The sequence below is a fragment of the Typha angustifolia genome, chromosome 6, assembly GCF_048772165.1.
Source record: "Typha angustifolia cultivar Huaian chromosome 6, ASM4877216v1, whole genome shotgun sequence".
In the NCBI taxonomy this organism is placed as follows: domain Eukaryota; kingdom Viridiplantae; phylum Streptophyta; class Magnoliopsida; order Poales; family Typhaceae; genus Typha; species Typha angustifolia.
In genome coordinates, this window is record NC_133244.1 from 9,296,532 (window position 1) to 9,323,527 (window position 26,996).

The 26,996-nt window shown below is 38.3% G+C and overlaps 1 protein-coding gene across 1 annotated transcript; it reads left to right on the forward strand.

Moving 5' to 3' along the window:
* The first annotated feature begins 856 nt into the window (after positions 1–856).
* LOC140761311 (uncharacterized) lies at positions 857–25,318 on the forward strand. The gene is given in 11 exon segments (XM_073098584.1): positions 857–4,485; positions 5,108–8,248; positions 8,765–8,859; positions 10,940–12,035; positions 12,037–13,971; positions 14,161–14,247; positions 15,410–15,520; positions 19,376–22,562; positions 22,755–23,795; positions 24,525–24,863; positions 24,980–25,318. Coding segments are annotated over 8 exon segments (12,150 nt in total). The 5' UTR covers positions 857–1,386; the 3' UTR covers positions 21,962–22,562; positions 22,755–23,795; positions 24,525–24,863; positions 24,980–25,318.
* Positions 25,319–26,996: the final 1,678 nt, after the last annotated feature.

The window sequence follows — 26,996 nt, forward strand, 5'->3', positions numbered from 1 at the left end:
TATTAGAATTATTATTTTTATATTGTACGAGTTTTTAGTTAAAAAAACTTATTTTGTTTTCATATAATACACCATTTACGTAGGATAAATCAATCAATATTAACTTTTATATAGGGTTAATATTAATATGTCATTCGTGTTGTGTTAAATATGTTATTGTGTCATGTTAACACGACTTATCTATATTAAATAAGTTACACGAATCATATCATATTACTCATTTAATAATCAATTTATAATCGTGTCTACTAAATACTATCCCTTTAATAATCAAATTTTATTCGCGTTAAAGTGAAGTTGATCCAAAACCCACCTTAACACAACTTAATTCCACCTCTAATTCTACCTTATGCTTCTATATATTAATCCACCGACATAAGCATAGATTCTAGTGTCCGTGGTCACAGACAAAACACCAGGCAAACATTTCGACGAACATAACGAGGACACTCTTAAAGAGGAGAAAAGAAAAAGATAGATTTAGATCCGAGACGCAAAACCCTAGCACTTTGATCAAAAGTGGAGGGCCGGCCACCAGAAAACCGTGACTGATTCTTAAAAGAATGGCGTAAGAGATATTATTATTTCACATGTTGGCATGTTGCTTTACTTCTCTTACTTTAATTTTACCTTTTAACCATTTCTAAAGCAAGTCCTGCGTTTCCTTTAAAAAGTGCTCCTCGGCTTCAATAGCATCCTTGAGTCTAGTTTAACCTATCAGCTTGTAAAAGGGCTTGTTGTTTTCGGAGAAACTCTATTTTGATTTCTTACACTGACATTTTTCTCTATTTTTTTAACCTGTGATTTAAGCACTAAACCATTTCTCTGCATGCCGAGAAGGTTCAACTTAGACTTTGTGATTCGATGGGATTGAATTCGCCTTCACGTTGTATGGATTTGACAATGCCTCTCCTCACACATCCTTCCCCTTGTCCTTCTTCCTTCTTCACCTTCTAAGTTCTAATCTCCCGCTCGCTGAAGCTTCTGGCAACTTTCCTCCATTGTTACTGTTGTAACATAAAATATAAAAATCACCTTCGTCTATGAGCGGAATCCATGCGATATTGGGATCGAGCTAACAATGGATGGATGATTTGATAGAGATTTTGCCCACCGACTTCTGTGGCCATGTGATGTTTTTTTAATCTGGGGATTATTAAGTATTGTTTCTTACATAATGACATAATAAATTTAATATTTTTTTATAAAAAAAGTTTATTCTCCACATGAAAAGTACTCATGCTGTCGACTCGATCAATGAAGCAGCGAGATACCGAACACTTGTCCTCATTTTCCAATCTTTGCAGTATAGCAGCCTAGATTGGATTGGCTTCATTTCTCTCTTTTGTTACTCGTCTCTGGGAACGAAACTGAGAGGGTTGTGACATGGCCAGAGTGACGATCTCCTCTGTCCTCGCTTTTGGCGCGAAGTTGATGAGCATGATCCAAAGCTCTACATCAACTTCATCCTCTTCTTTTGAGAATGATCTGAGGTGGATAATGAGGACTCTGGAGAGAATTCAAGCGACGCTTAGCGATGCGGAGCACAGAGAGATCAGGGATGAATCCGTTAAGCTGTGGCTGAAGGAGCTCAAGGAAGTCGCTTACGATGCTGAGGATGTTCTTGGTGAGTACGACTATGAAGTCATGAGGGCCAAAGTTGAGGCAAGAGACCGCAAGAGAAAGCATCCATCGTCACCATCATCATCTTCTCCTCTTTCGATCGAAGTTCAGACTCTGGACAGCTTCGCGGAAAGGATCAAAGCAATCCGCAGCAGATTTGACGACATTGCTGATGCACGGGAGAAGCTCAGGTTGCGAAAAGAATATGGGAGTAGGCGACCTGACACCACAAGAAATCCGGCCCCAACCAGCCATTTGATTGATTATTCCAACATTTTTGGCAGAGAGAAGGAAAAGGAGGAGGTAATTGACCTTTTACTTACTGACCATGGTAATGAAGTTTCAGTCATTGCTATTGTTGGAAAAGGGGGACTGGGGAAAACCACCCTCGCTCAACTTGTCTTCAACGACCCGAGGGTACGCCAAAGCTTTAATGAAAGGGGATGGATATGCGTCTCCGAGGATTTTGACGTCGAAAGGATTACCAAGGCAATGATCGAGTCTGTTACTGGAGAGAGCTGTCATCTCACAGAACTGAGCACATTACAGAAGGATCTTATGGACAAATTGATGTGGACAAAGGTATTGTTCATTCTTGATGATGTGTGGAATGAAAGGCCAAGCCTCTGGGAAGTGCTGCGGATTCCTCTAATGGCTGCGAAAAAGGCAATGATTCTCGTGACTACAAGGAATCTTCCAGTTGCCGACATCATGCGAACGGTGCCTCCTTATTTGCTTGGCTACTTGCCTGTGGATCAATGCTGGTCTTTGTTTCAGCATTATGCATTCGGCGGAGTTGATGATCGCAATGAACAACCAAACCTGGTAGAAATTGGAAGGCAGATCACGAGGAAGTGTGGTGGCTTACCGTTGGCCGTGAAGTCACTTGCAAGCCTTCTGAGATGTGATGTGAATGAAGAAAGCTGGAGAGATATCTTAGAAAGTGATGAATGGCAGTCACAAGAGGAGAATGAGGCGTTGGCAGCACTTGAAATAAGCTATCAACGTATGCCCGCATATCTGAAGCCATGCTTCCGGTTCTTCTCGATGTTCCCTAAGGATCATGATTTTGTAAAGGGCGAACTGTTCAGACTGTGGATGGCCCATGGTTACCTACAATCTAAAGGTACAAAATCAATGGAAGAGATTGCTTCTGAATATGTCGATGAACTAATAGAGAGGTCATTTCTTGATCATCATCATCATCATCATCATCATCATTCTAGCAATTACACCAGTTATGATAAGGATGCCAGTTGTTATAAGATGCATGATCTAATTCATGATTTAGCAAGAAAGACTTCAGGCGGTGAACATTTTCTGATAGCTGGTGATGAGTTGCCTGATCTTCTAGATGGAGTTTGCCATTTACATGTAACAGGTAATGCTGGACTGCTGTTCTCTAGAAATCTTACAGCTCTTCGGACACTTGTAGTTGATAATTCTTCAGATATATCATGTTTGAATCTTGCAAAATCACCACGTGTAAGGGCATTGGTGTTGGAAAGACATTTCATGATGGAGCTCCCCAATTCAATAAGAAACCTAAAGAACCTACGCTATCTTCAGCTCCAGCATTCTGTTCCTGAAATGGTAACTAAAGACATCTGTGTCCTTTACAATCTTCAAATATTGGTCCTCTGTTTCATATCTCTTCTAGAGTTACCAAAAGAGATGGGAAACCTTGAAAACCTTCAGTATCTTAAAATCTCTTACTCTACCATTGAAAAGACACCTGAATCTATTTGTCTGCTTAGCAACTTACAGATACTGATTCTGAATCACTGTTATGGGCTACATGAATTGCCAGGACTTGAAAAGCTTGTTGATCTGCGTCAACTTGCAGTGTGCTATTGCCAAATTAAAGTATTGCCAGAATCAATTTGTCAGCTTAACAGATTGCAGAAGTTGATACTAAACGGCTGTGGAAGGCTCATAGATTTGCCTGGTGATATAGGAAACCTACGAAATCTACGGGAACTAAATCTTTTAGATTCTGGTGTCGAATGCATGCCACTTGGGATTCACAAACTCACAGCCCTTCAGAGTCTGAAAGCAACGTGTCTTAAAGTGAGAATAGGACACAACCACGGTGGGATAGGATTGTTAAGGGACTTAGCAAATCTCAAAGGAAAACTCTATATCTCAGGATTGGCCAACTTGGTCAGAGCAGAAGATGCCAAGAATGCCAACCTCAAGAGTAAGTGTAAGTTAAGTGAGTTGACACTAGATTGGCACGGTTTGTTTACTCATTGGGTTCCTAAAGACACTTTAAGAGTTCACTTGGAGAGAGATACAGACACATTGGTTGGTACAGAGATGCATGGTCAAATACTAGAGTTCCTTCAACCTCACCCCAACCTCAAGAAACTCACAGTAATTGGTTATGACGCTACAACATTTCCGAGTTGGATGCTTGATCCCTCTTCCTGTGCATCGCTTGATTCGATCAGTATAAAAGGTTGTGTTCAACTTAGATCTCTTCACTTCGGCAATTTCTCCTCCGTCAATAGCTTGACTATACACAGTTGTCATAAACTCCAGCAATTACCAGAGGGATCGTTGCCATTCAGGGTTCGACATCTATGCATTCGTAAATGTCCGAAGCTGGAATCACTGGACGGGTTGCAGGATCTTATGTCTTTGGAGCGATTGGATTTATCAGATTGTTGGCAACTCCAAATCTCACCAAACGACGCACTGCCAGCCAAACTCATGGCACAACATATTACGATCATTTCTTGCCCCAGGCTAACAGATTGGTGCCAGCAACATAACGTCAAGGAGAGGTTTGCAACATACGGACCTCGCAGAGGTCGTTTTCTTCGTCCAAAATATGATGATGATGGAAATGCAACGAAGGTAAGTAATATCTTTTCTTTAGTGGCTCCTGCTTCAGAAACTATACCGGTTTTACTTGCCAATGGAAAACAGCATCCTTAAATTGAACTATACTTGCATCATCCATCTAGGTCCATGCTCAGAAGACTTTGCTCATGATTGAACAAACATCTTTTTTGACACCTAAATCCTGTTATATGTTTGATTTTGCTATTGTGTGGAAGATGAACTCATGCTACAAAGAATATGTAAAGTCGAAGTGCTGAACTGTTTTCCCTTTCCTTTGGTTTATTAATGTTCTATATTCACTGAGTTGACCATGTACACCACCAGTTCCTTCCATAATTTCTAAAAGTTGTCACCATTTGTTCCTGTGACCTTGTAATGCACTCAAAATCCCTGCTTAGGATATCTAAAGTAAATATGAAAGTTACTGTCTGAAAAAGGATGTGCAGTTTGCAGCTTAGAAACTATTTGGTTCTGCCAGACTGCCAAAATGCATCAAAAGCTGATTCATGCTCTCACTACCCATCTAACTGGGGCTTTTTATGAAGTTCCAGCCATAGCAGCAATTGGAATAGTTTAAGTTGTCTTATGAGAGAAGCTTATTCATGCTCACTAACCTTCTAACTGGTTTTTGCAGTTTTATTTAGACAAACATAGTTCTAAAGAGGAATGTGGAGAGAAGTCTGATGGCAATCTAGATGGTGATGAGAATTCAAATGAAATCTGCAAGGAAGATGTAAGCAAGCTGATTGCTGCAGAGCATAGAGCTTCAGAAAATGATCTATGGTGGATTATAAGGACTCTGGAGAGAACCCAAGTGACGCTTAGCGATATGGAGGAGAGGGAGATCAGAGAAGAAGCCATGAAGCTGTGGCTGAAGGAGCTCAAGGAAGTCGCCTACGATGCTGAGGATGTTATTGGTGAGTACAACTATGAAGTCATGAGGGCCAAAGTTGACGCAAGAGGCGAAGCAACAGCAGATTCTCACAAGAGGAAGCAATCATCATCATCTTCTTCTTCTTCTCCTCTTTCGATCAAAGCTCAGATCCTAGACAGCTTCGCAGAAAGGATCAAAGCAATCCGCAGCAGATTTGCCGACATTGCTGTTGCACGGGAGAAGCTCAGGTTGCGAGAAGAATATGGGAGTAGGCAACCTGACACCACAAGAAATCCGGCCCCAACCAGCCATTTGATTGATCATTCCAACATTTTTGGCAGAGAGAAGGAAAAGGAGGAGGTAATTGACCTTTTACTTACTGACCATGGTAATAAAGTTTCAGTCATTGCTATTGTTGGAAAAGGGGGACTGGGGAAAACCACCCTTGCTCAACTTGTCTTCAATGACCCGAGGGTATGCGAAAGCTTTAATGAAAGGGGATGGATATGCGTCTCCGAGGATTTTGATGTCGAAAGGCTTACCAAGGCAATGATCGAGTCTGTTGGTGGAAATAGCTGTCATCTCACAGAACTGAGCACATTACAGAAGAATCTTAGGATCCAAGTGATGGGGAGAGAGGTATTATTCATTCTTGATGATGTGTGGAATGAGCGGCCAAGCCTCTGGGAAATGCTGCGGGTTCCTCTAGTGGCTGCGAAAAAGGCAATGATTCTCGTGACCACAAGGAATGTTTCGGTTGCTGACATCATGAAAACGGTGCCTCCTTATTTGCTTGGCTACTTGCCTGGGGATCAATGCTGGTCCTTGTTTCAGCATTATGCATTTGGCAGAGTTGATGATCGTAATGAAGAACCAAACCTAGTAGAAATTGGAAGGCAGATTATGAGGAAGTGTGGTGGCTTACCGTTGGCCGTGAAGTCACTTGCAAGCCTACTGAGATTTGATGTGAATGAAGAAACCTGGAGAGACATCTTAGAAAGTGATGAATGGCAGTCACATGAGGAGAATGAGACGTTGACAGCGCTTGAAATAAGCTATCAACGTATGCCCGCATATCTGAGGCCATGCTTCCGGTTCTTCTCGATGTTCCCTAAGGATCACGCTTTTGTAAAGGATGAACTGTTCGGACTGTGGATGGCCCATGGTTACCTACAATCTAAAGGTACAAAATCAATGAAGGAGATTGCTTTCAAATATGTTGATGAACTAATTGAGAGGTCATTTCTTGATCATCATCAGCATCTTCATTCTGGCAATTATACCAGTTACGATGAGGATGACAGTAGTTATAAGATGCATGCTTTAATTCACGATTTAGCAAGAAAGACTTCAGGGGATGAACACTTCCTGATAACTGGTGATGAGTTGTCTGATCTTCCAGATGGAGTTCGCCATTTACACGTAAGAGGTAATGTTGGACCGCTGTTCTCTAGAAATCTTACAGCTCTTCGGACACTTGTAGTTGATAATTCTTCAAATATATCATGTTTGGATCTTGCAAAATCACCACATGTAAGGGCATTGGTGCTGGAAAGACATTTTATGATGGAGCATCCCAATACAATAAGAAATCTAAAGAACCTACGATATCTTCAGCTGCAACATTCTGTTCCAAAAATGGTAACTAAAGACCTCTGTGTCCTTTACAATCTTCAAATATTGGTTCTCTGTTTCATATCGCTTCCAGAATTACCAAAAGAGATAGGAAATCTTGAAAACCTTCGATACCTTAAAATCTCATATTCTACTATTGAAAAGACACCTGAATTTATTTGTCTGCTTAGCAACTTACAGATACTGATTCTCAAACACTGTTACGGGTTACATAAATTGCCCAAAGGACTTGAAAAGCTTATTGATCTGCGACAACTTGCAGTGTGCCATTGCCAAATTAAAGTATTGCCTGAATCAATTTGTCAGCTTAACAGATTGCAGAAGTTGAAACTAACCGGCTGTCGAAGGCTCAAAAATTTGCCTGGTGATATAGGAAACCTACAGAATCTACAGGACCTAAATCTTTTAAATTCTGGGGTCATAGACATGCCACTTGGGATTCACAAACTCACAGCCCTTGAGAGTCTGAAAGCCACACCTCTTAAAGTGAGAATAGGACACAACCACGGTGGGATAGGATTGTTAAGGGACTTAGTAAATCTCAAAGGAAAACTCTGGATCTCAGGATTGGCCAACTTGGTCAGAGCAGAAGATGCCAAGAATGCTAACCTCAAGAGTAAGTGTAAGTTAAGCGAGTTGACAGTAGATTGGCAGAACAATTGGGTTACTGCAGACACTTTTCATCTTTTCTTGGAGAGAGAAAAAGACACATTGGTTGGTACAGAGATGCATGGTCAAATACTAGAGTTCCTTCAACCTCACCCCAACCTCAAGAAACTCACAGTAATTGGTTATGACGCTACAACATTTCCGAGTTGGATGCTTGATCCCTCTTCCTGTGCATCGCTTGAATCGATCAGTATAAAAGGTTGTGTTCAATTTAGATCTCTTCACTTCAGCAATTTCTCCTCCGTCAATAGCTTGACTATAAGCAGTTGTCATAAACTCCAGCAATTACCAGAGGGATCGTTGCCATTCAGGATTCAACATCTATGCATTTTTGGCTGTCCGGAGCTGGAATCACTGGACGGGTTGCAGGATCTTATGTCCTTGGAACGATTGGATTTATCAAATTGTTGTCTACTCCAAATCTCACCAAACAACTCACTGCCGGCCAAACTCATGGCACAGCATATTATGATTAAGTCCTGCCCCAGACTAACAGATTGGTGCCAGCGACATAACATCAAGCAATATACTTCTGCTACAGGAGATCAATTTCATATGGAATGGCTTCTGGAATTTCAGGACTATGATGATGATGAGGTAGTATATGTATAGTTTAGAAACTATATGTAAAGTTGAAGTGATGAACTGTTTTCCCTTTCATTTGGTTTATTAATATTCTATATTCACTGAATTGACCATGTACACCACCGGTTCCTTCCATAATTTCTAAAAGTTGTCACCATTCGTTCCTGTGACCTTGCTCATATCCTACTTAGATGTTGTGACTTTGCTAATAAGCTCCACGTCTTTCTAATTCTTCGTTGGAACATAATGAGCAGTTCAGTGTAATGCATTCAAAATCCCTGCTTAGGCTATCTAAAATAAATATGAAAGTAATGTTGTCTGAAACAGGATGTGTGTTTTGCAGCTTAGAAACTATTTGGTTCTGCCAGACTGCCGAAAATGCATCAAAAGCTGATTCATGCTCTCACTACCCATCTAACTGGGGTTTTTTTTTATGAAGTTCCAGTCATAGCAGCAATTGGAATGGTTTGAATTGTCTTATGAGAGAAGCTGATTCATGCTCGCTAACCTTCTAACTGGTTTTTGCAGTTTTATTTTGACAAACATGGTTCTAAAGAGGGACGTGGGGAGAAGTCTGATGGCAATCCAGATGGTGATGAGGATTCAGAGGAAATAAACAACTGAAATCTGCAAGGAAGAGGTAAGCAAGCTGATTGCTGCAGATAATAGCACTTCAGAAAACCGCGACTGATTTTAATTGCCGACAGAGAACAACCATCCATTCCAACCTCCTCAAGTTCAAGCATTCATCAATCATCAAGCTGAGATTGCTCATGCCGTAGAAAATCCATGAATTGTTCTTCAAATTTCTTTTCATTGTCAAAATAAACTAGAGTTAATTCTGAGAACATCTATTTTAAATTTCGATTAGTTTATCTCAATTTCCATTATTGCAATATAGCAGCCTACGTTGACTTCGTCATGCCCAGAAAGGTACCAAATCTTGCGGTGCAATCCCTCTCCTTCATTTCTCTCTTTTGTTACTCGTCTCTGTGCCTGAGTGAGTAAGGAGGATGAGAAGAAAGCTGAGAGGGCCCTGAAATGGGCAGAGTAGTGATCTCCTCTATCCTCTCTTTGGGCTCGAAGTTTGTGGGCACGATCCAAAGCTCTCCATCAACTTCATCCTCTTCCTTTGAGAGTGATCTGAGGTTATCCCTTCAGGTTGGCTAACTGTTGGGGAAAGGATTTATTTCTTCGTCAAGTTTCAATAAAGAGGTACTGAAGCTGTAACTAAACACCCATATACGAAGTATTATTTGATGATCACATACATGCGTAGCCCTTTTGGACTATGAAATGCCTGAATAGCTTAATCACATTCCTACATTGCCGACTTACATCAGGAATTTGCCGATAAGGATGTGGTGAAATTTAGAGTGCCGAAGGGAGATGAAAGATAAAATGCCAGCATATCTTCGAGTGGCATTTGTTGGAAAGAAAAGGGAAGGGCCACCTCCTGCCATTAGAAGTAAAATACTTATATCTCCAGGAATACTTACCCATGAGATGTACAAATATGTAGAAAAATAAGAAATATTATTAGTGCACTACCCTAGTAACTACGACAGAGTCACCCAACGTCGGACTATTTACATTACCAAGAATATGAGATATAAATAAAGAAATCTTATCTCTCTATTATTGAGCATAAACCTCCACAATATAAACCTTTTTGCTCAATTTTCTTATAAGCAAAGTCGCTTCCGAATAGTCCTGATCACCATCTCTATCCAAGTTTAGAGTATTTAGATTGGCAAGAAGACCTGGAGAGCAAACCGTCGAATACGTCAGTTCTCTACACTAAGAAGAGGGAATTAAAAAAAAAAAAATCCCCTCAAAGTACTCTCCCGTTCTCTTATATACATCACTCACTCAATCTAAACCATATAACTTAAAATATAAAATTTTAAAAATAAATAATAATTTAGCTTCTTCTTTTAGTGTATTAATTCATCGCTCTCTATACTTTTATTATATACAACTTTTACAAATTAATTTAATAATATTTTAAAATTATTATTTATTATTAAATTATACAATGCCTAATTACTACTATTGCTTTATATCCAAACAAAATTACTTTTATTATTTAATTTAAAATATCATCAATTCTCAATATAAATGTACTATTCTTTATTAATTAAATATTAATTAAATATTATATCAAATATAATTATTACTCATTATATTAGTTTTCAACTAAATAATAGATATTAGCTTCTTTTTTTCTTCTAGTATAAAAAAATAATTTTTTTTTCTGAATAAGTAATATTCCACTGGTGAACAGGGCAAGTGAACAGCCTTAATTTTTTTAAATGGTATCGTGAGGGCTAGAATTCCTTGCTGGCAGTCAATCTGGGTTGATTCGATCGTGCCTTCGGATAAGCATCTAACGTATGCTCATCATAGTTTAATTGTTGGTTGGAAGTCAACTTAGAAAGGCAACCAACTTCCTGCATACTCACTATCAAAAACTAATACAGACGACTTTCTAGTTCGATTCACTTCACTGACATCTCTTTCCTTCTCTCCTTCCCAAAGCTTAATCTTCCTTTCATCTTCCAAGATCGAATCTCCCACTCGTCCTTCTTCCCCTTCCATGGCGAGAGCTCTCCTTTCCTCCATCGTAACCTTGGGGGCGAAGTTGGTGGCTGCGATCCAAAGCTCCGGATCCGTGGAGGATGACTTGAATTGAACAATGAGCACCCTGAAGGGAATCCAAGCGACGCTTCTCGACGCAGAGGAGAGGGAAATCAGGGAAGAATCCGTCAAGCTGTGGCTTAAGGAGCTCAGGGAAGTCGCTTACGCCGCTGAGGACGTTCTTGAGGACTACCACTACGAAGTAATGCGGGCCAAAGCGGAGGCAAGAACCGCCGCTGTGGCCTATCCAAGCAAGAGGAAGCGAAGATTTAGCGAGGTCTGTGTAGATCTGGAGGCCCTCCATTTGCGAGAGGAAGAAGCGCAAGTAACAGACTTTGTGACAAAGGATTCTCTTCGCAAGAGGAAGATAGTGCAAGTCGGCAGCTCATCTCCAAGCCATTCTCTTCCGGTCAGAGCTCTGGTTCCGGAAGGCATGGCGGAAAAGGTTAGAGCAATCAGAAGCAAATTCGATGAGATAAATAAAGATCGGGAAAAGCTCCGGTTGCGAGAGGAAGATGGAAAGAGGCGCCCTCATGCTGCAAGATATCCTCCGCCAACTGGCCATTTTGTTGATAAATCCAGTGTTTTTGGTAGAACGAAGGAAAAGGAGGAGGTAATCGAATTATTACTCTCTGATCATAATGAACCAAGTAGTGTTTCTGTGATTGCTATTGTTGGCAAAGGGGGATTGGGAAAAACCACGCTCGCTAAACTCGTATACAACGATCCGAGGGTATGCCAAAGTTTTGATCGGACCGGATGGGTAAGCGTCTCCGAGGATTTTAATGTTAGGCGGCTAACAAAGGCGACGATCGAGTCTGTTTCCCAAGGGAGTTGTCCTCTCACAGAACTGAGCGCATTGCAGGGGAATCTTATGGACCTAGTTAGGGGGGAGAAGGTACTGCTTGTTCTTGATGATGTGTGGAATGAGCAGCTTAGCGACTGGGAATTACTGCAGGCTCCTCTGTTGTGCGCAAAAATGGTAAAAATCCTTGTGACTACGAGGAACGATGGGGTTGCCGTTGTCATGCAGACATTGTCCCCCTATAGGCTTGGATACTTACCTAAGGATCAATCCTGGGCTTTGTTTAAGCATTATGCATTTGGTGGCATGGATTGCATTGAGCGATCAAACTTGGAGAAAATAGGAAAACGGATTTGTGAGAAAGTGTGCTGGCCTACCGCTGGCCGTGAAGTCACTTGCAAGCCTTCTGAGATTCGAGGTGGATGAAGATAGTTGGAGAGAGATCTTAGAAAGTGAAGAATGGCAATCATACGTCGACAATGAGACTTTTGTAGCCCTTCGTATTAGCTATCAACGTATGCCGTCGTATCTGAAGCCCTGCTTCCGATTCTGCTCCATGTTCCCTAAGAATTATAAGCTGTCAAAGACAGAGCTGACTCGACTATGGATTGCCCTAGGTTACATACAGTCTAACAGTAGAAAAACAATGGAAGAGATTGGTACTGAATATGTTGATGAATTAATGAGGAGATCATTTATTGATCATCTTTTTGACCAATCTACTTTATATGGCGAGGACGACAGCGCATATCAGATGCACGATTTGATTCATGAGTTAGGAGGATTGATGTCTGAAAGAGAACATTTTGCGATGGTCGATGGTAAGATGTCTGATCCTCCAGCTGAAGTTCATCACTTATTCGTGAAAAATAATGTGGAAACAGTGTTATCAGGAAATCTTATAGATCTTCGAACACTTATATTGACGACTGATGATGACAAAATCTGGCATCTAGGTGATCTCGCAAAAGTTCAGTGTTTAAGGGCTTTGGAGTTGACTGTACAGTTTATAAAGCTACCAGAGTCAATAGGCAATTTGAAGCACCTACGATATCTTCTCCTTTATCACTCTGAGTGGAAAAGGCTACCTCCATCAATATGCCTTCTTTACAATCTGCAGATATTGGTTCTTTCATGTTGCAGTCTTGTTGATCTACCAGAAGGAATAGGAAACCTAAATAACCTACAACACCTTATAATTGCCTTCTCCAAAATTGAAAGGCTACCTGAATCTATTCGTCTGCTTAGCAACTTACAGAAATTGATTATCAGACACTCTGATTTACATGAATTACCAGAAGGACTTGGAAACCTTGTTGACCTACGGTACCTAGCAGTTTGTTGCTGTCAGATCGAAATATTGCCTGAGTCAGTTTGTCAGCTTAACAGCTTACACACCCTAATACTAACTGGCTGCAAAAGGCTTAGAGAGTTGCCCAGCTGTATAGGAAAACTTGGGAATCTACAAAATCTGAATATCTTAGGATCTGGAGTACGAGACATGCCACTTTGGATACACAAACTTGTGGCTATTCAGATTCTGGAGGCTTCTTTTGAAGTGCGAAGAGATAGTAGTCATGGTGCACTAGGATTGCTAAGGGACTTGGATAATCTAAAAGGAAGTGTATGCATCTCAGGTTTGGAGAACATGGTAGACTCAGAAGATGCTAAGAATGCCAACCTCAAAAGTAAATGGAACATAAATGAGTTGACACTAAGCTGGTCGACAGCGTTTACTAGATACTTCGAAGAAACAAGTGGATATCTTCAATTTAAACTAGAAGTCAGTAAGGGTGGTGGTGCAGACAGATTGGTTGGTACGGAGATGGATGGTCTAATGTTAGAGTGCCTTCAACCTCACCCCAGCCTCAAAAGACTTAATATTCTCGGTTATCGTGGCAGCTTATTTCCCAGATGGATGGGGGACCCTTCCTCCTGCACATCACTTGAATCAATCATTATAGAAAGCTGTCAACATCTTAGGTCTCTTCCCTTTTGTAATCTCCATTCTATCAGCAGCTTGACTATAGTTGGGTGTCACGAACTCCAGTTCTTACCACAGGAATGTCTGCCATCCAAGCTTCAAATTTTACACATTCAGGATTGTCTGCAACTGAAATTGCTGACTGGTTTGCAGAATCTTATGTCACTCAATTCTCTTAACATACATAAATGTCCTGAACTCCAAATCTCACCAAATGAAACGTTGCCACCCAAGCTCAAGATAAAACATGTTGAGATTATTGAATGCCCCAGGCTGACAAATTGGTGCCAACGACAGAGTATTAAGGTATGCTACATGTTAAAATCTATTGATTATTTGAGGACTAACGGAACTCTCTCTTGCTTTGTCTATGTTGCCGGTATCAAGATATTCCGCTATTTTTCTTCACTCAAATATATTGTACTAAAGTTATATACCTTGGACTTTTATGTCATGCATGATCTAATATGAGACTAATTTGTCTGTTCTGTGCAGTACTATAGTTCTGAAGAGGAGATTGGTTGCAGCCTGGAAAGTGATGAAGATGGGAGTGCAAATGCAACTGAAACAGATAGCAATGAGGTAACAAGTTTGCTTTGGCAGAGTGGTTCTTGCTTCAGAAAACAGTATCTGACAGTATTTGCTTGCAAAAAGAAAATCAGTTTGTTACTGCTGAACATACTATACTTAGATCATCCAGCTGAGATTATCTATGTCATGCTCGATGCATTATATTCATGCTTACTTCTCTGTTTACATGTCTGAAAAGTGTAAGTTTACAAAAAATCGCATCGTCAAGATAATAGTCGAAGAGAAAGTTATGAATAATGTGATTCTGAAATCATCTAATTCTATTATTATTTTTTCGTGAAATTAGGCGATACAATATCCCAACTTAGGTTCTTGTTGGGGCCTTTATTTCTTGTAATTTATCTTGAGTAACCTCTGGTTGATCCTGTAACCTTTCATAACATGGTATTTATTGTTGATACTCTAATGATGTATCACTGTTATGGTTTACGCCATACACCAGCCATTTAAATAAGATCACGAGTTAAATATATTTTATTATCTTATACTTATGCCTAAAATTACTTTACTATTTCAAAAGTAGTAAACTAGTCCTTACACTTATGATTAAAATAAGACCGTTAATTTTTCTGTCAACTTAATTAAGCACTGTCAAAATGATCAAAATATTCCTATCGTATTTGTTAGACAAAACATCGAAGTTTTTAAGATAATATTGTTAAAGGATAAAAGATAGCCATAGTGCTTAGTTAAATTTGACAGAAAAATTAATGGTCTTACTTTAATTATAACTATAAGTTCAAGTTTGAAACCTTTTAAAATATAAGAGCTGTAAAATAATTTTTAGTATAAGTACAGGGTGAGATATCTAACCCTCGGATCTCTAGGCCTATCAATATGATAGGGAAAAACATGCACTGCAGGTGGGCTCATCATCTTGTGTCAAGATCCTAATTAAGCACTCAATTTATCTCAGTGAATTTCCAATTAATCACGTTACTCATCCATGAAACTCCATCTTTACTTACAAGATTCCTAAGGTCCTAGTGAATATTTAGGAACTTAGAGAATTATCTCTCAGTGACTAATTGCCCATCCAAAATGTTCAGCTACTTTGCTCCACTTAAATCAGATAGATTGTATCAATGGTCTACCTGAGGCTTCTTGATGCCGGATAAATATGGGAGACTAATTTGCCTATTCTCTTGTGCAGCTTTCCTTTGGCAACTATTCCTCTGAAGGGGACAACGAAGAGGAGATTGGTTGCAGCTTGCAAGGTGATGAAGATGGAAATACAGATGTAAATCAAATGGGAAGTGAAGAGGTAATCCATCTGCTTGCTACAGTATATCATTTAGCTACTTTTGTTTTTGCCATGCTCAGAAATTAGAACAATCCATGCATGCTTACTTTTTGTCATGCCAAAATAAGGTGTGAGCTGATGAAACATTATGAAGGAAGCTAATAGATGAGAAGATCATAAACGATGCTCATTCTGGAAACATCTAATTGACATTTATCAGTTAAGTTTTTGTGAGAAACTTGGAACAGATTCTTATTAAGATGCTAGCTTTTTCCGCTGTGTTTATCTGAAAATATTAAGTCTTCATTTTAGATAATCTCCAGTGAAGGAACTTCCTTAAAATTAGGTGCCACTTATTCAGAGCCATTATTTTCTGGTAAAATTAGGTTGCAAGGGACTAAGTGATCCTTTCTCTTGGGCATCTTGTCAAGATTCTAACTAACTATTCAGTTCATCTCAAGCAACCTTCATATCATGCATTCATAAAACCAAGTCTCAGTTCCTTGTGAGAGATCATACTAGCAATTACCCAACACCAACAGAGTGGTTTTATCGAGTATACTTCTTCAATGATTGAACTGCCAATCCAGTATACTCAGCCACTGTGCTCCACTTCAATCCATAGACTTCTTTAAAGGTCATCTACTTGACGCTTTGTTATGTCATGCGTTTCTTCTGTAGTTATACAACTCTAGTCTTGAGGGGGACAGTGAAGAGGGGACTGATTAGCGTTCAGAAGGTCAGAAGGCGACAAAGATGTAAATGCAGCAGCAGATGAAACTGTCAATTAAGAGGTATCCTATCAATTTAAAACAATCCAACCCTGCTTATTTTAATTGTATATGAAAAGACAATAAAGCAGTGTTAGTTCTGAGAATATCTAATTCTTAGCGATTGTTTATTCATGGAGTTAGTTTATACCATTGTATGAGATTCCTGCTAAGAATATTGGCAGATCACATTTGATTTCCTCTAATTCATCTCAAGTAACCTCTGATGATTATGTAAACCTTTCAAAAAACCGAGTCTTCACTTTAGATACTCTGCAATTGTGATAAGTCTTAAAATTCACAATTATTTCATACCATGCATTATTTACTTACACTACTACAAATATTCCTTCTTTCTTTCAGCATTTCTAAGTCAAGCACAGAATTTCCTTAAAACATGCTCAAGTGGCACACTAACCTGCGGAGAGAAGTTTGACCTAGCAGCTCCTAAAAGAGAAGGTATTAGAAAGAAACTAGCCCATTCCTTTTAAATGTACATGTTTGTGATCGTAACATTGCTTATTTCTTTCTCTAGAAACGACTGCAACATTCTCAATGACAATCATACCAATCAGAACAATAAGAAGAACAAGTAATTTACTAAAAATCCATTATATCCCTTCGTTTCTACCTTCTGCTTCCGTACATTAATCAACCTGACACAAGCACAGAGTCCAGTGTCCGTGGTCACATAGACACAACACCAGGCAAATATTTCGACGAACACAACGAGGACACCACTAAAGAGAAGAGGAGAGAAGAAGAGAATAAACTACCATGTTTCCATTCTAAATACTTCCAGTAGCCATTAAACACCATGTCCTGGCAGGTGGAACCTATTTCCTGGGTGGATCATTCTATGGTAGCTAGTCTTATATTATGATGGTCTTACTCCAATTATCATATCTTAAGAAGAGCTCATCTTCCATACTGTCTAATTTTTCTAGGATAGGATTATAGGAACACTGAAAACTTAAGTATTATAATAACCGGTTGAACAGATGATTATTTATTTCTAAATTATAATTTTTAATTTTAAAAAATAGTTATTTTTGGCATGTATGTCCTTCTAAAAATATCTTATTTGTATATATACTCTTGTAAAGTTTATATTTACATGTATACCCTTCTAAAATATCTTATTTGCATATATATTATTCTAAAATTGATAATTGATTCCATACCTTTCTAAAAATCTCTTATTTATATGTATATATATATATATATATATATATATATATATATATATATATATATATCCTTCTAAGTCGGTAATTATTTAACGAGTTTTCTTTTGCATTTAGACCTTCAAAAAAATATTATCTACCTATATATCCTTTTAAATTTTATATTTAACTTCATTTTGTTCTCCCTTGTAACCAGATGCATTTCTCAAATGTGAACAATCTTCTTTTAATATCACTATTCATTAAAATTGTATGCTTGCACTAAGCCTAATTTGGTTAGTCCCAGTTCACTCATGGAATTTCTAGAATAAATCTCTTCATTTTAGTGTAGTAACTAAAAAATAACCTACCTTATTAGGTATAATAATAAATTATTCTCTCTCATCTTATTCTATACAACTTTTAAAAACTAATTTAATAACTATAATTACTATTTTGTCATATATTAGATAATACATAATTACATATCATCTCAACTACCTAAGCTATCTCTTCTTTTAAATATTGATCGCTTCACTTACCGTTAAAATTCTAATTTTTTTTGGACTAGTAGATTCTGTAAAGAAAAACATTTAAGCTTGCACACTTTTTTCATAATATTCTACGCATACGCGCACATACACACACACACACACATATATATATATAATTGTCAAAATAAATGATCAACTCGGACTTGACTCAGAATATACATGAGTCGAGCCTCAGCTAAATTTGAGGCTCAAAGTTTAATTTTGAATTCATTAATTTTTAGAATAATTCTCTAAATTACTACTATTTTCCACATTTACTTTATAAATTCTTCTATTTTTATTATTATTCACATCATACTATATAAATATTTATCATCCAGCAACTACAATTTGTTTTAAAATACCTCAAAAATACTATATTGTTGATTTTCATAACAGTCAATAATATATATATATATATGTAAAATAATGTTAACAAATTTGAATAGGTTTTTTAAGATTAAGGTAAAAATAATGGAAAAGTAAATTTTAAAGCCAAATAAAAAGTATTTTAATTTTTTTTCAAAAATAAAGAAAGAATGGAGATTCCTTCAGTTATTATGAAGATAAAATTAGTTTACGATATTTTTGAGACATTAAAAGTAATATGCAAAGGTTAAATGGTAAAAATATAAATGATATCTAAGATAAAATAAATAAATACCATTCCCTATATGAGCTTCTAAGTGGAGGAGGACCACAGAGAAAGGAATCCATGCAACGCTTCTCGTAGACAACTCCTCTTTAATAAAGAAAAGAATAAATAAAGCAACACGAATGGTTCAGTAGACAGTGCGAATGTGCGTGGACATCTCTGGACTGAGACATATCATCCTCTCCTTCATCCACAATGGTCGGATTCAGTCTTTATCGGACATCGACTCAACTATAGATATTTCTTTTTAACTTTAAAAAAAAAAGATACTCCTCTTACCTTATCTCTCATGTTTATGCTGATTGATTCTTAAATTTAGGAGTAAGTCTGAGATATGATTGTATTTGGGATATTTGTTATCCTCCCATTTTACCCTAATTTTTAGAAATAGTTTGTTATATTTAGAAGAATAGAATAAAATCTTTCATTATACTTAGTTAATGAGATTTTAACTTTTATAATTAAGAATAGTAATAATAACAGGGGAGGGAATGACATCTCAGGGTTGTTGAAATAGTTTATGTCGTTTTTCCATTTGATAGAATACCAAGGAAATATAATAAATACTAAAGAAGGAAAAGGTCAAAGTCCCTCATTTCCACCATTTGATAGTTGAAAGTCAACTTAGAAAGTCAGCATACTTCCAAAAAATCGTGGTCCACAACATATAATGCAGAGTTGCAGACTACTTTCACGTAAAATTGGATTCGATTCACTTCACTGACATCTCTTTCTTTCTCCCCTTCCCAAAGCTAATCTTCCTTTCACCTAACAAGTTCGAATCTCCCACTCGTCCTTCTTCCCCTTCCATGGCGAGAGCTCTCCTTTCCTCCATCGTAACCTTGGGGGCGAAGTTGGTGGCTGCGATCCAAAGCTCCGGATCCGTGGAGGATGACTTGAATTGGACAATGAGCACCCTGAAGGGAATCCAAGCGACGCTTCTCGACGCAGAGGAGAGGGAAATCAGGGAAGAATCCGTCAAGCTGTGGCTTAAGGAGCTCAGGGAAGTCGCTTACGCCGCTGAGGACGTTCTTGAAGACTACCACTACGAAGTAATGCGGGCCAAAGCGGAGGCAAGAACCGCCGCTGTGGCCTATCCAAGCAAGAGGAAGCGAAGATTTGGCGAGATCTGTGTAGATCTGGAGGACCTCCATTTGGGAGAGGAAGAAGCGCAAGTAACAGACTTTGTGGCAAAGGATTCTCTGCGCAAGAGGAAGATAGTGCAAGTGGGCAGTTCATCACCAAGTCATTCTCTTCCGATCAGAGCTCTGGTTCCGGAAGGCATGGCGGAAAAGGTCAGAGCGATCAGAAGCAGATTCAATGAGATAAACAAAGATCGGGAAAAGCTCCGGTTGCGAGAGGAAGATGGAAAGAGGCGCCCTCATGCTGCAAGGTATCCTCCGCCAACTGGCTATTTTGTCGATAAATCCAGTGTTTTCGGTAGGACGGAAGAAAAGGAGGAGGTAATCGAATTATTACTCTCTGATTATGATAAGGCAAGTAGTGTTTCTGTGATTGCTATTATTGGCAAAGGGGGACTGGGAAAAACCACGCTCGCCAAACTCGTATACAATGATCCGAGGGTATGCCGAAGCTTTGATCAAACCGGATGGGTAAGCGTCTCTGAGGATTTTGATGTCAGGCGGCTCACAAAGGCGATGATCGAGTCTATTTCCCTAGGGAGTTGTCCTCTCACAGAACTGAGCGCATTGCAGGGGAATCTTATGGACCTAGTTAGGGGGGAGAAGGTACTGCTTGTTCTTGATGATGTGTGGAATGAGCAGCATAGCGACTGGGAATTACTGCAGGCTCCTCTGTTGTGCGCAAAAATGGTAAAAATCCTTGTGACCACGAGGAACGATGGGGTTGCCGTTGTCATGAAGACATTGTCCCCTTATCGACTTGGCTACTTACCTGAGGATCAATGCTGGGCTTTGTTTCAGCATTATGCATTTGGCGGCATGGATTGCGTTGAGCGATCAAACTTGGAGAAAATAGGAAAAGAAATTGTGAGCAAGTGTGGTGGCCTACCGCTGGCTGTGAAGTCACTTGCAAGCCTTTTGAGATTCGAGGTGGATGAAGATTGTTGGAGTGAGATCTTAGAAAGTGAAGAATGGCAATCAGACGTCGACAATGAGACTTTTGTAGCCCTTCGTATTAGCTATCAACGTATGCCATCGTATCTGAAGCCCTGCTTCCGATTCTGCTCCATGTTCCCTAAGAACTATCAGCTGTCAAAAATACAGTTGATTCACCTATGGATTGCCCAAGGTTACATACAGTCTAACAGTAGAAAAACAACGGAAGAGATTGGTACTGAATATGTTGATGAATTAATGAGGAGGTCATTTATTGATCATCCTTTTGACCAATCTACTATATATGGAGAGGCTGACAACGTATATGAGATGCACGATTTGATTCATGATTTAGGAGGATTGATGTCTGACAAAGAACATTTTGCGATGGTCGATGGTGGGATGTCTGATCTTCCAAATGAAGTTCGTCATTTATTCATGAAAAGTAATGTGGAAACAGTATTATCTACAGATCTTCGGACACTTATATTGGCAACTGATTATAAAAAACTCTGGCATCTAGGTGATCTTGCAAAAGCTCAGTGCTTAAGGGCTTTGGAGTTGAATTTACATTCTAAAAGCCTACCAGATTCAATAGGCAATTTGAAGCACCTGCGACATGTTCTCCTTGTTAACTCTGACATGAAAAGTCTACCTCAATCAATATGCCTCCTTTACAATCTGCAGATATTGGTTCTTGCACATTGGAGACAACTTGAAGATTTACCAGAAAGAATAGGAAACTTAAGTAACCTACAATACCTTAAAATCGCCACCAGTAGAATTGGAAGTCTACCTGAATCTATTTGTCTGCTTAACAACTTACAGAAATTGATTATCAGAAAATCTAATTTACATGAATTACCAGAAGGACTTGGAAACCTTGTTGATCTACGGTACCTAGCAGTGTGTCGCTGTCAGATTGAAGTATTGCCTGAGTCAGTTTGCCAGCTTAACAGCTTGCATACACTGATACTTACTGGCTGCAAAAGGCTCAGAGAGTTGCCCAGTTGTATAGGGAAACTTGGGAATCTACGAAATCTAAATATCTTAGAATCTGGAGTGCAATACATACCACTTTGGATCCACAAACTTGTGGCTCTTCAGATTCTGGAGGCTTCTCTTGAAGTGAGAAGAGATATTAGTCATGGCGCGGTAGGATTGCTAAGGGATTTGGTTAATCTAAAAGGAAGTGTGCATCTCAGGTTTGGAGAACATGGTAGAATCAGAAGATGCCAAGAATGCCAACCTCAAAAGTAAATGTAGTATAAGCGAGTTGACACTAAGCTGGCCGACCGCATTTAGTAAATACTTCAAAAAGAACAGAGAATGTCTAGTCCATTTCAAACTAGAAGTCAGAAAGGATGGTGATGCAGATAGATTGGTTGGTAAGGAGATGGATGGTCCAATGTTACAGTGCCTTCAACCTCACCCGAGCCTCAAACAACTCAATATTCTCGGTTTTCGTGGCAGTTCATTTCCGAGGTGGATGGGTGACCCTTCCTCCTTTACATCACTTGAATCCGTCATTATAGAAAGCTGTCAATATCTTAAGTCTCTTCCCTTCTGTAATCTCCATTCTATCAGTAGCTTGAGTATAGTTGGGTGTCATGAACTCCAGCTCTTACCACAGGAATGTCTGCCATCCAAGCTTCGACTTTTATGCATTCAGGACTGTCTGCAACTGAAATTGCTGAGTGGTTTGCAGAATCTTATGGCACTCGATCGTCTTGACATATATAAGTGTCCTGAACTCCAAATTTCACCAAACGAAATGATACCACCCAAGCTCAAGATAGAATGTGTTAAGATTGTTGAATGCGTCAGGCTGACAGATTGGTGGCAGGAACAGAAAATTAAGGTATGTTCCATCTTAACATATACGGCATATTGATTAATCGAGGACTTACAGAACTATCTCTCTCTGACTATATTGCCAATCCAAGATATTCAGCTATTTTTCTTCACTCAAAAATGTTGCACTAAAGTCATCTACCTAAGACTTTTATATCATGCATGACCTAATATGAGATACTTTGTCTGTTCTGTGCAGTACTCTAGTTCTTAAGAGGAGATTGGTTACAGCCTGGAAAGTGATGTTGTGCGAGTGCAGATGCAACTGAAATTGACGGCAATGTGGTAACAAATTTGCTTTGGCAGAGTGGCTCTTGCTTCAGAAAACAATATCTGACATTATTTTGTGGAAAACAATCAGTTTGTGCCTCCTAAATTCAACAAACTATACTTATATCATCCAGCTGAGGTTGTCTATGTCATAATCGATGCAATATATTCATGCTTACTTCTCTGTTTACATTGTCTATGCAAAAGGTGTAAGTTTACGAAAGAATGCATCAGCAAGGTACTAGTGGAAGACAAAGTTATGAATAATCTCAATTATGAAATCATCTAATTCACATTATCATTTTTCACGGAGTTAGGTGATATGATATCACCAGTCCAATTCTTGTTAGGGCCTTCCTCTGTTTCCTGTGATTCATCTGAGTAACCTCTGGTTGAACATGCAAACTTTCATAACATGGCCTTTATTGTTGATACTCCAGTGGCGAATCACTGTTGTTGCCCATGCAGGACACCAGCCATCTAAGGATAGGGAAATACATGCACTGCAGGTGGACTCATTTTGTGTCAAGATCCTATTTAAGCACTCAATTTATCTCAATGAGTTTCCAATTAATCACATTACTCATCCATGAAATCAAGTCTCCAGTTTCCCAATGTTGACAAAGTGGTGCTAGCAAAAAAAAGAATTGAGCTATGCTCCATCTTAAATTACAAGACTCCTAGGGTCCTAGTGAATATTTAGGAACTTCAGAGAATTATCTCTCAGTGACTAGTGGCCCATCCAAAATGTTCAGCCACTTTGCTCCACTTAAATCAGATAGATTTTATTAATGATCTACCTGAGGCTTCTTCATGCAGGATAAATATGGGAGACTAATTTGTCTATTCTCTTGTGCAGCTTTCCTTTGCCAACTGTTCCTCTGAAGGGGACAGTGAAGTGGAGACTGGTTGCAGCTTGGAAGGTTATGAAGATGGAAATACAGATGCAAATCAAATGGGAAGTGAAGAGGTAATTAATCTGCTTGCTGCAGTATATTATCTAGCTACTTTTGTTTATGCCATGCTCAGAAATTAGAACAATCCATGCATGCTTACTATTTATCGTGCCAAAATAAGGTGTGAGCTGATGAAACATTACGACGGAAACTAATAGATGAGAAGATCATAAACGATGCTCATTCTGGAAACATCTAGTTGACATTTATCATTTAAGTTTATGTGAGAAACCTGAACAGGTTCTTATTAAGATACTAGCCTTTTCCCGTGGGTTTATCTGAAAATATTAAGTCTTCATTTTAGATAATCTCCAGTGAAGGAACTTCCTGAAAATCAGGTGCCACTTATTCCGAGCCATCATTTTCTGGTAAAATTAGGTTGTAAGGGACTAAGGGATCCTTGCTCTTGGGCATCTTGTCAATATTCTAACTAACTATTAAGTTCATCTCAACCAACCCCCATATCATGCATTCATAAAAGTATAAAACCAAGTCTCAGTTCCTTGTGAGGTCAGATTAGCACCAAAGAAAACAGAGTGGTTCTATCAACAAAAGATCTAGTATGCTTTACCTTAACATACAGATTTTCTAGTGATTTTTCGGGGACTTTAAACTTTAGAGAACTATCTTCAATTATTGAACTGCCAATCCAGTATACTCAGCCACTTTGTTCCACTTCAATCCATGGACTTTTTTAAAGGTCATCTACTTGAGACTTTCTTATGTCATATATTCTTCTGCAGTTATACAACTCTAGTCTTGAGGGGGACAGTGAAGAGGGGACTGATTAGTGTTCAGAAGGCGACGAAGATGGAAATGCAGCAGCAGATGAAACAGTCAATTAAGAGATAACCTATCAATTTGCTACAGTCCACCCTGCTTATTTTAATTGTACATGAAAATCAACTTCCTTTTCAGTCCCTCTTGACAGAGTAGTGCTAGCAAACACTATACTGATATTGAGGTAAAGTTTTAAAACAAACATCACTAGTTGTTTATTCAAGTACTCAGGTGATTATCTCACCAGGGTAATTAACGCGCAGTCACTTTGCTCCGCTTCAATCAAATAGATTGTATTAAAGGTCAGCTACCTGACACTTAATACCATTCATTAACTCAATTTGTCTCTTATAATTTCATTCATTAACTAATTTGTCTGTTACCTTTAAACATTCGTTTGACAACTGTAATCCTGAAGATGGAAGTGATGAAGTGTCTGATTGCCATTCAGAGATAGTAATGAACATTGAAATAAAGCAACAAACGAAAGGGAGAACGAAGAGGTAACCAAGCTGATTGCTGCTGTGCTTATTGCTTCAAAACCCTGTATATGATTTAATGCCGCCACAAGGGACAACCATCCTCAGTTTTCCTCCTAAAGTTCAACGATTATTCTTATCATCAGCTGAGTGGATGTTTATGTCATAGAACAATCTGTGAATTCTTTTTTCTTTTAATGCCAAAATAAGGTTGTTCACAAAGGTTTGTGTTTTACGTAGAAGATAATGTTATTAGAAGAAGATCAAGCAGTGTTGGTTCTGAGAATATCTAAATCTTAGCAATTGTTTATTCATTGATTTAGTTTATATCATTATATGTGAACCCTGCTAAGTATCTTTGCAGATCATACTTGACTTCCTCTGATTCATCCCAAGTTTCTGACTGATTATATAAACCTTTCTTAAAACCGAGTCTTCACTGTAGATACTCTGCAATTGTGATAGTCTTATTCACAATTATTTCATAGCCATTAAACACCATGCCCTGCAGGTGGAACCTATTTCCTGGGTGGATCATCATACTAATGCAGCTAGTCTTATATTATGATAGTCTTGCTCCAATTATCATATATTAAGAAGAGCTCTTCTCCGTACACTTTATATCTGTCTATTTTTCTAAGATAAAAGAGAGTTCTAGTTATTAATATACTTAAGGGTATAATATGAACATTGAAAAATGCTATAATAATAGAAAAACGAGATAAACTATTCCAACAACCCTGAAATGTCGTTCCCGCCTCTGCTGTTATTACTAATCTTAAGTATAAAAGTTAAAATCTCATTAATTAAGTATAATAAAAGATTTTATTCTTTTAAATAAAACAAACCATTTCATTGAACTAATTATCACGATTATAAGAAGCTTTGATCGACGGCTAAAAATTAGGGTAAAATAGGAGGATAACAATCATCCCAAATATAATCATATCTCACAGACTTACTCCTAAATTTAAGAGTCAATCAGCATGAACATGAGAGATAGGGTGAGATGATATATTTTTTTTAATAAAATAATGTTTTATCTATAGTTAAGTCAATGTCCGACAAAGACTGGATTGGACTATTGAGGTTGTTCGAGAGGATGAATCTGTCTCAATACAGGCATGTTGGATTGCGAGCTTTTTTATTTATTTATTAAAGAGGAGTTGTCTACAAGAAACTTTGCATGGATTCCTTTCTGGTGGTCCTCCTCCACTTAATCTCAGATAGGGAATGGTATTTATTTATTTTATATTAGAGGTCATTCACACTTTTATCATTTAACTCTATCCATATTACCTTTAATGTCTCAAAAATAGTTTAAGTTAATTTTACTCATAATAATAACTGACAGAATAGAGATTCTTTCTTAAAATTAAAATACCTTTTATTTGAAAAAACTTATTCAAAGCTATTAACATTATTTTACATATATATACCATTGACCGTTATGAAAATCAACAACATAGTATTTTTGATGCATTTGAAATAAAATGGAGATGTTGGATGATAAATATGTGTATAGTAAAATGTTAAAACTAAGACAATTGATGCAATTGATGCAGGAGGTACAGGAGTCAACTAATGGCCACGGTCCAGCTAGCTTATTACCCTAAAAAATAATCACCGATCGTAAAAATTAATGAATTTAAGTTTAAATTTTGAGCCTAAAATTTGGCTCGAGCACCTCATGTATATTCAAATAAGATATTTTTAGAAGGATATATATACAACAAAAAAAAAACTTATAAATAAGTAATCACATAGCAGCCTGTATTTGGTGGGGTTCGGCCTAGCTCGGACTGGGTTAGGGTTTTGTTGGTTTGCATTAAGCTTGACTTCCTTCTCGTTGATTTCTTATGTGTATCGTTGCAGGTAGTAATATTACTGGTGTTGGATGCCATGCCCTCCCTCATCCTCGGATATTTTGTGAAAGTTTTTATTTTTATTTTGTTG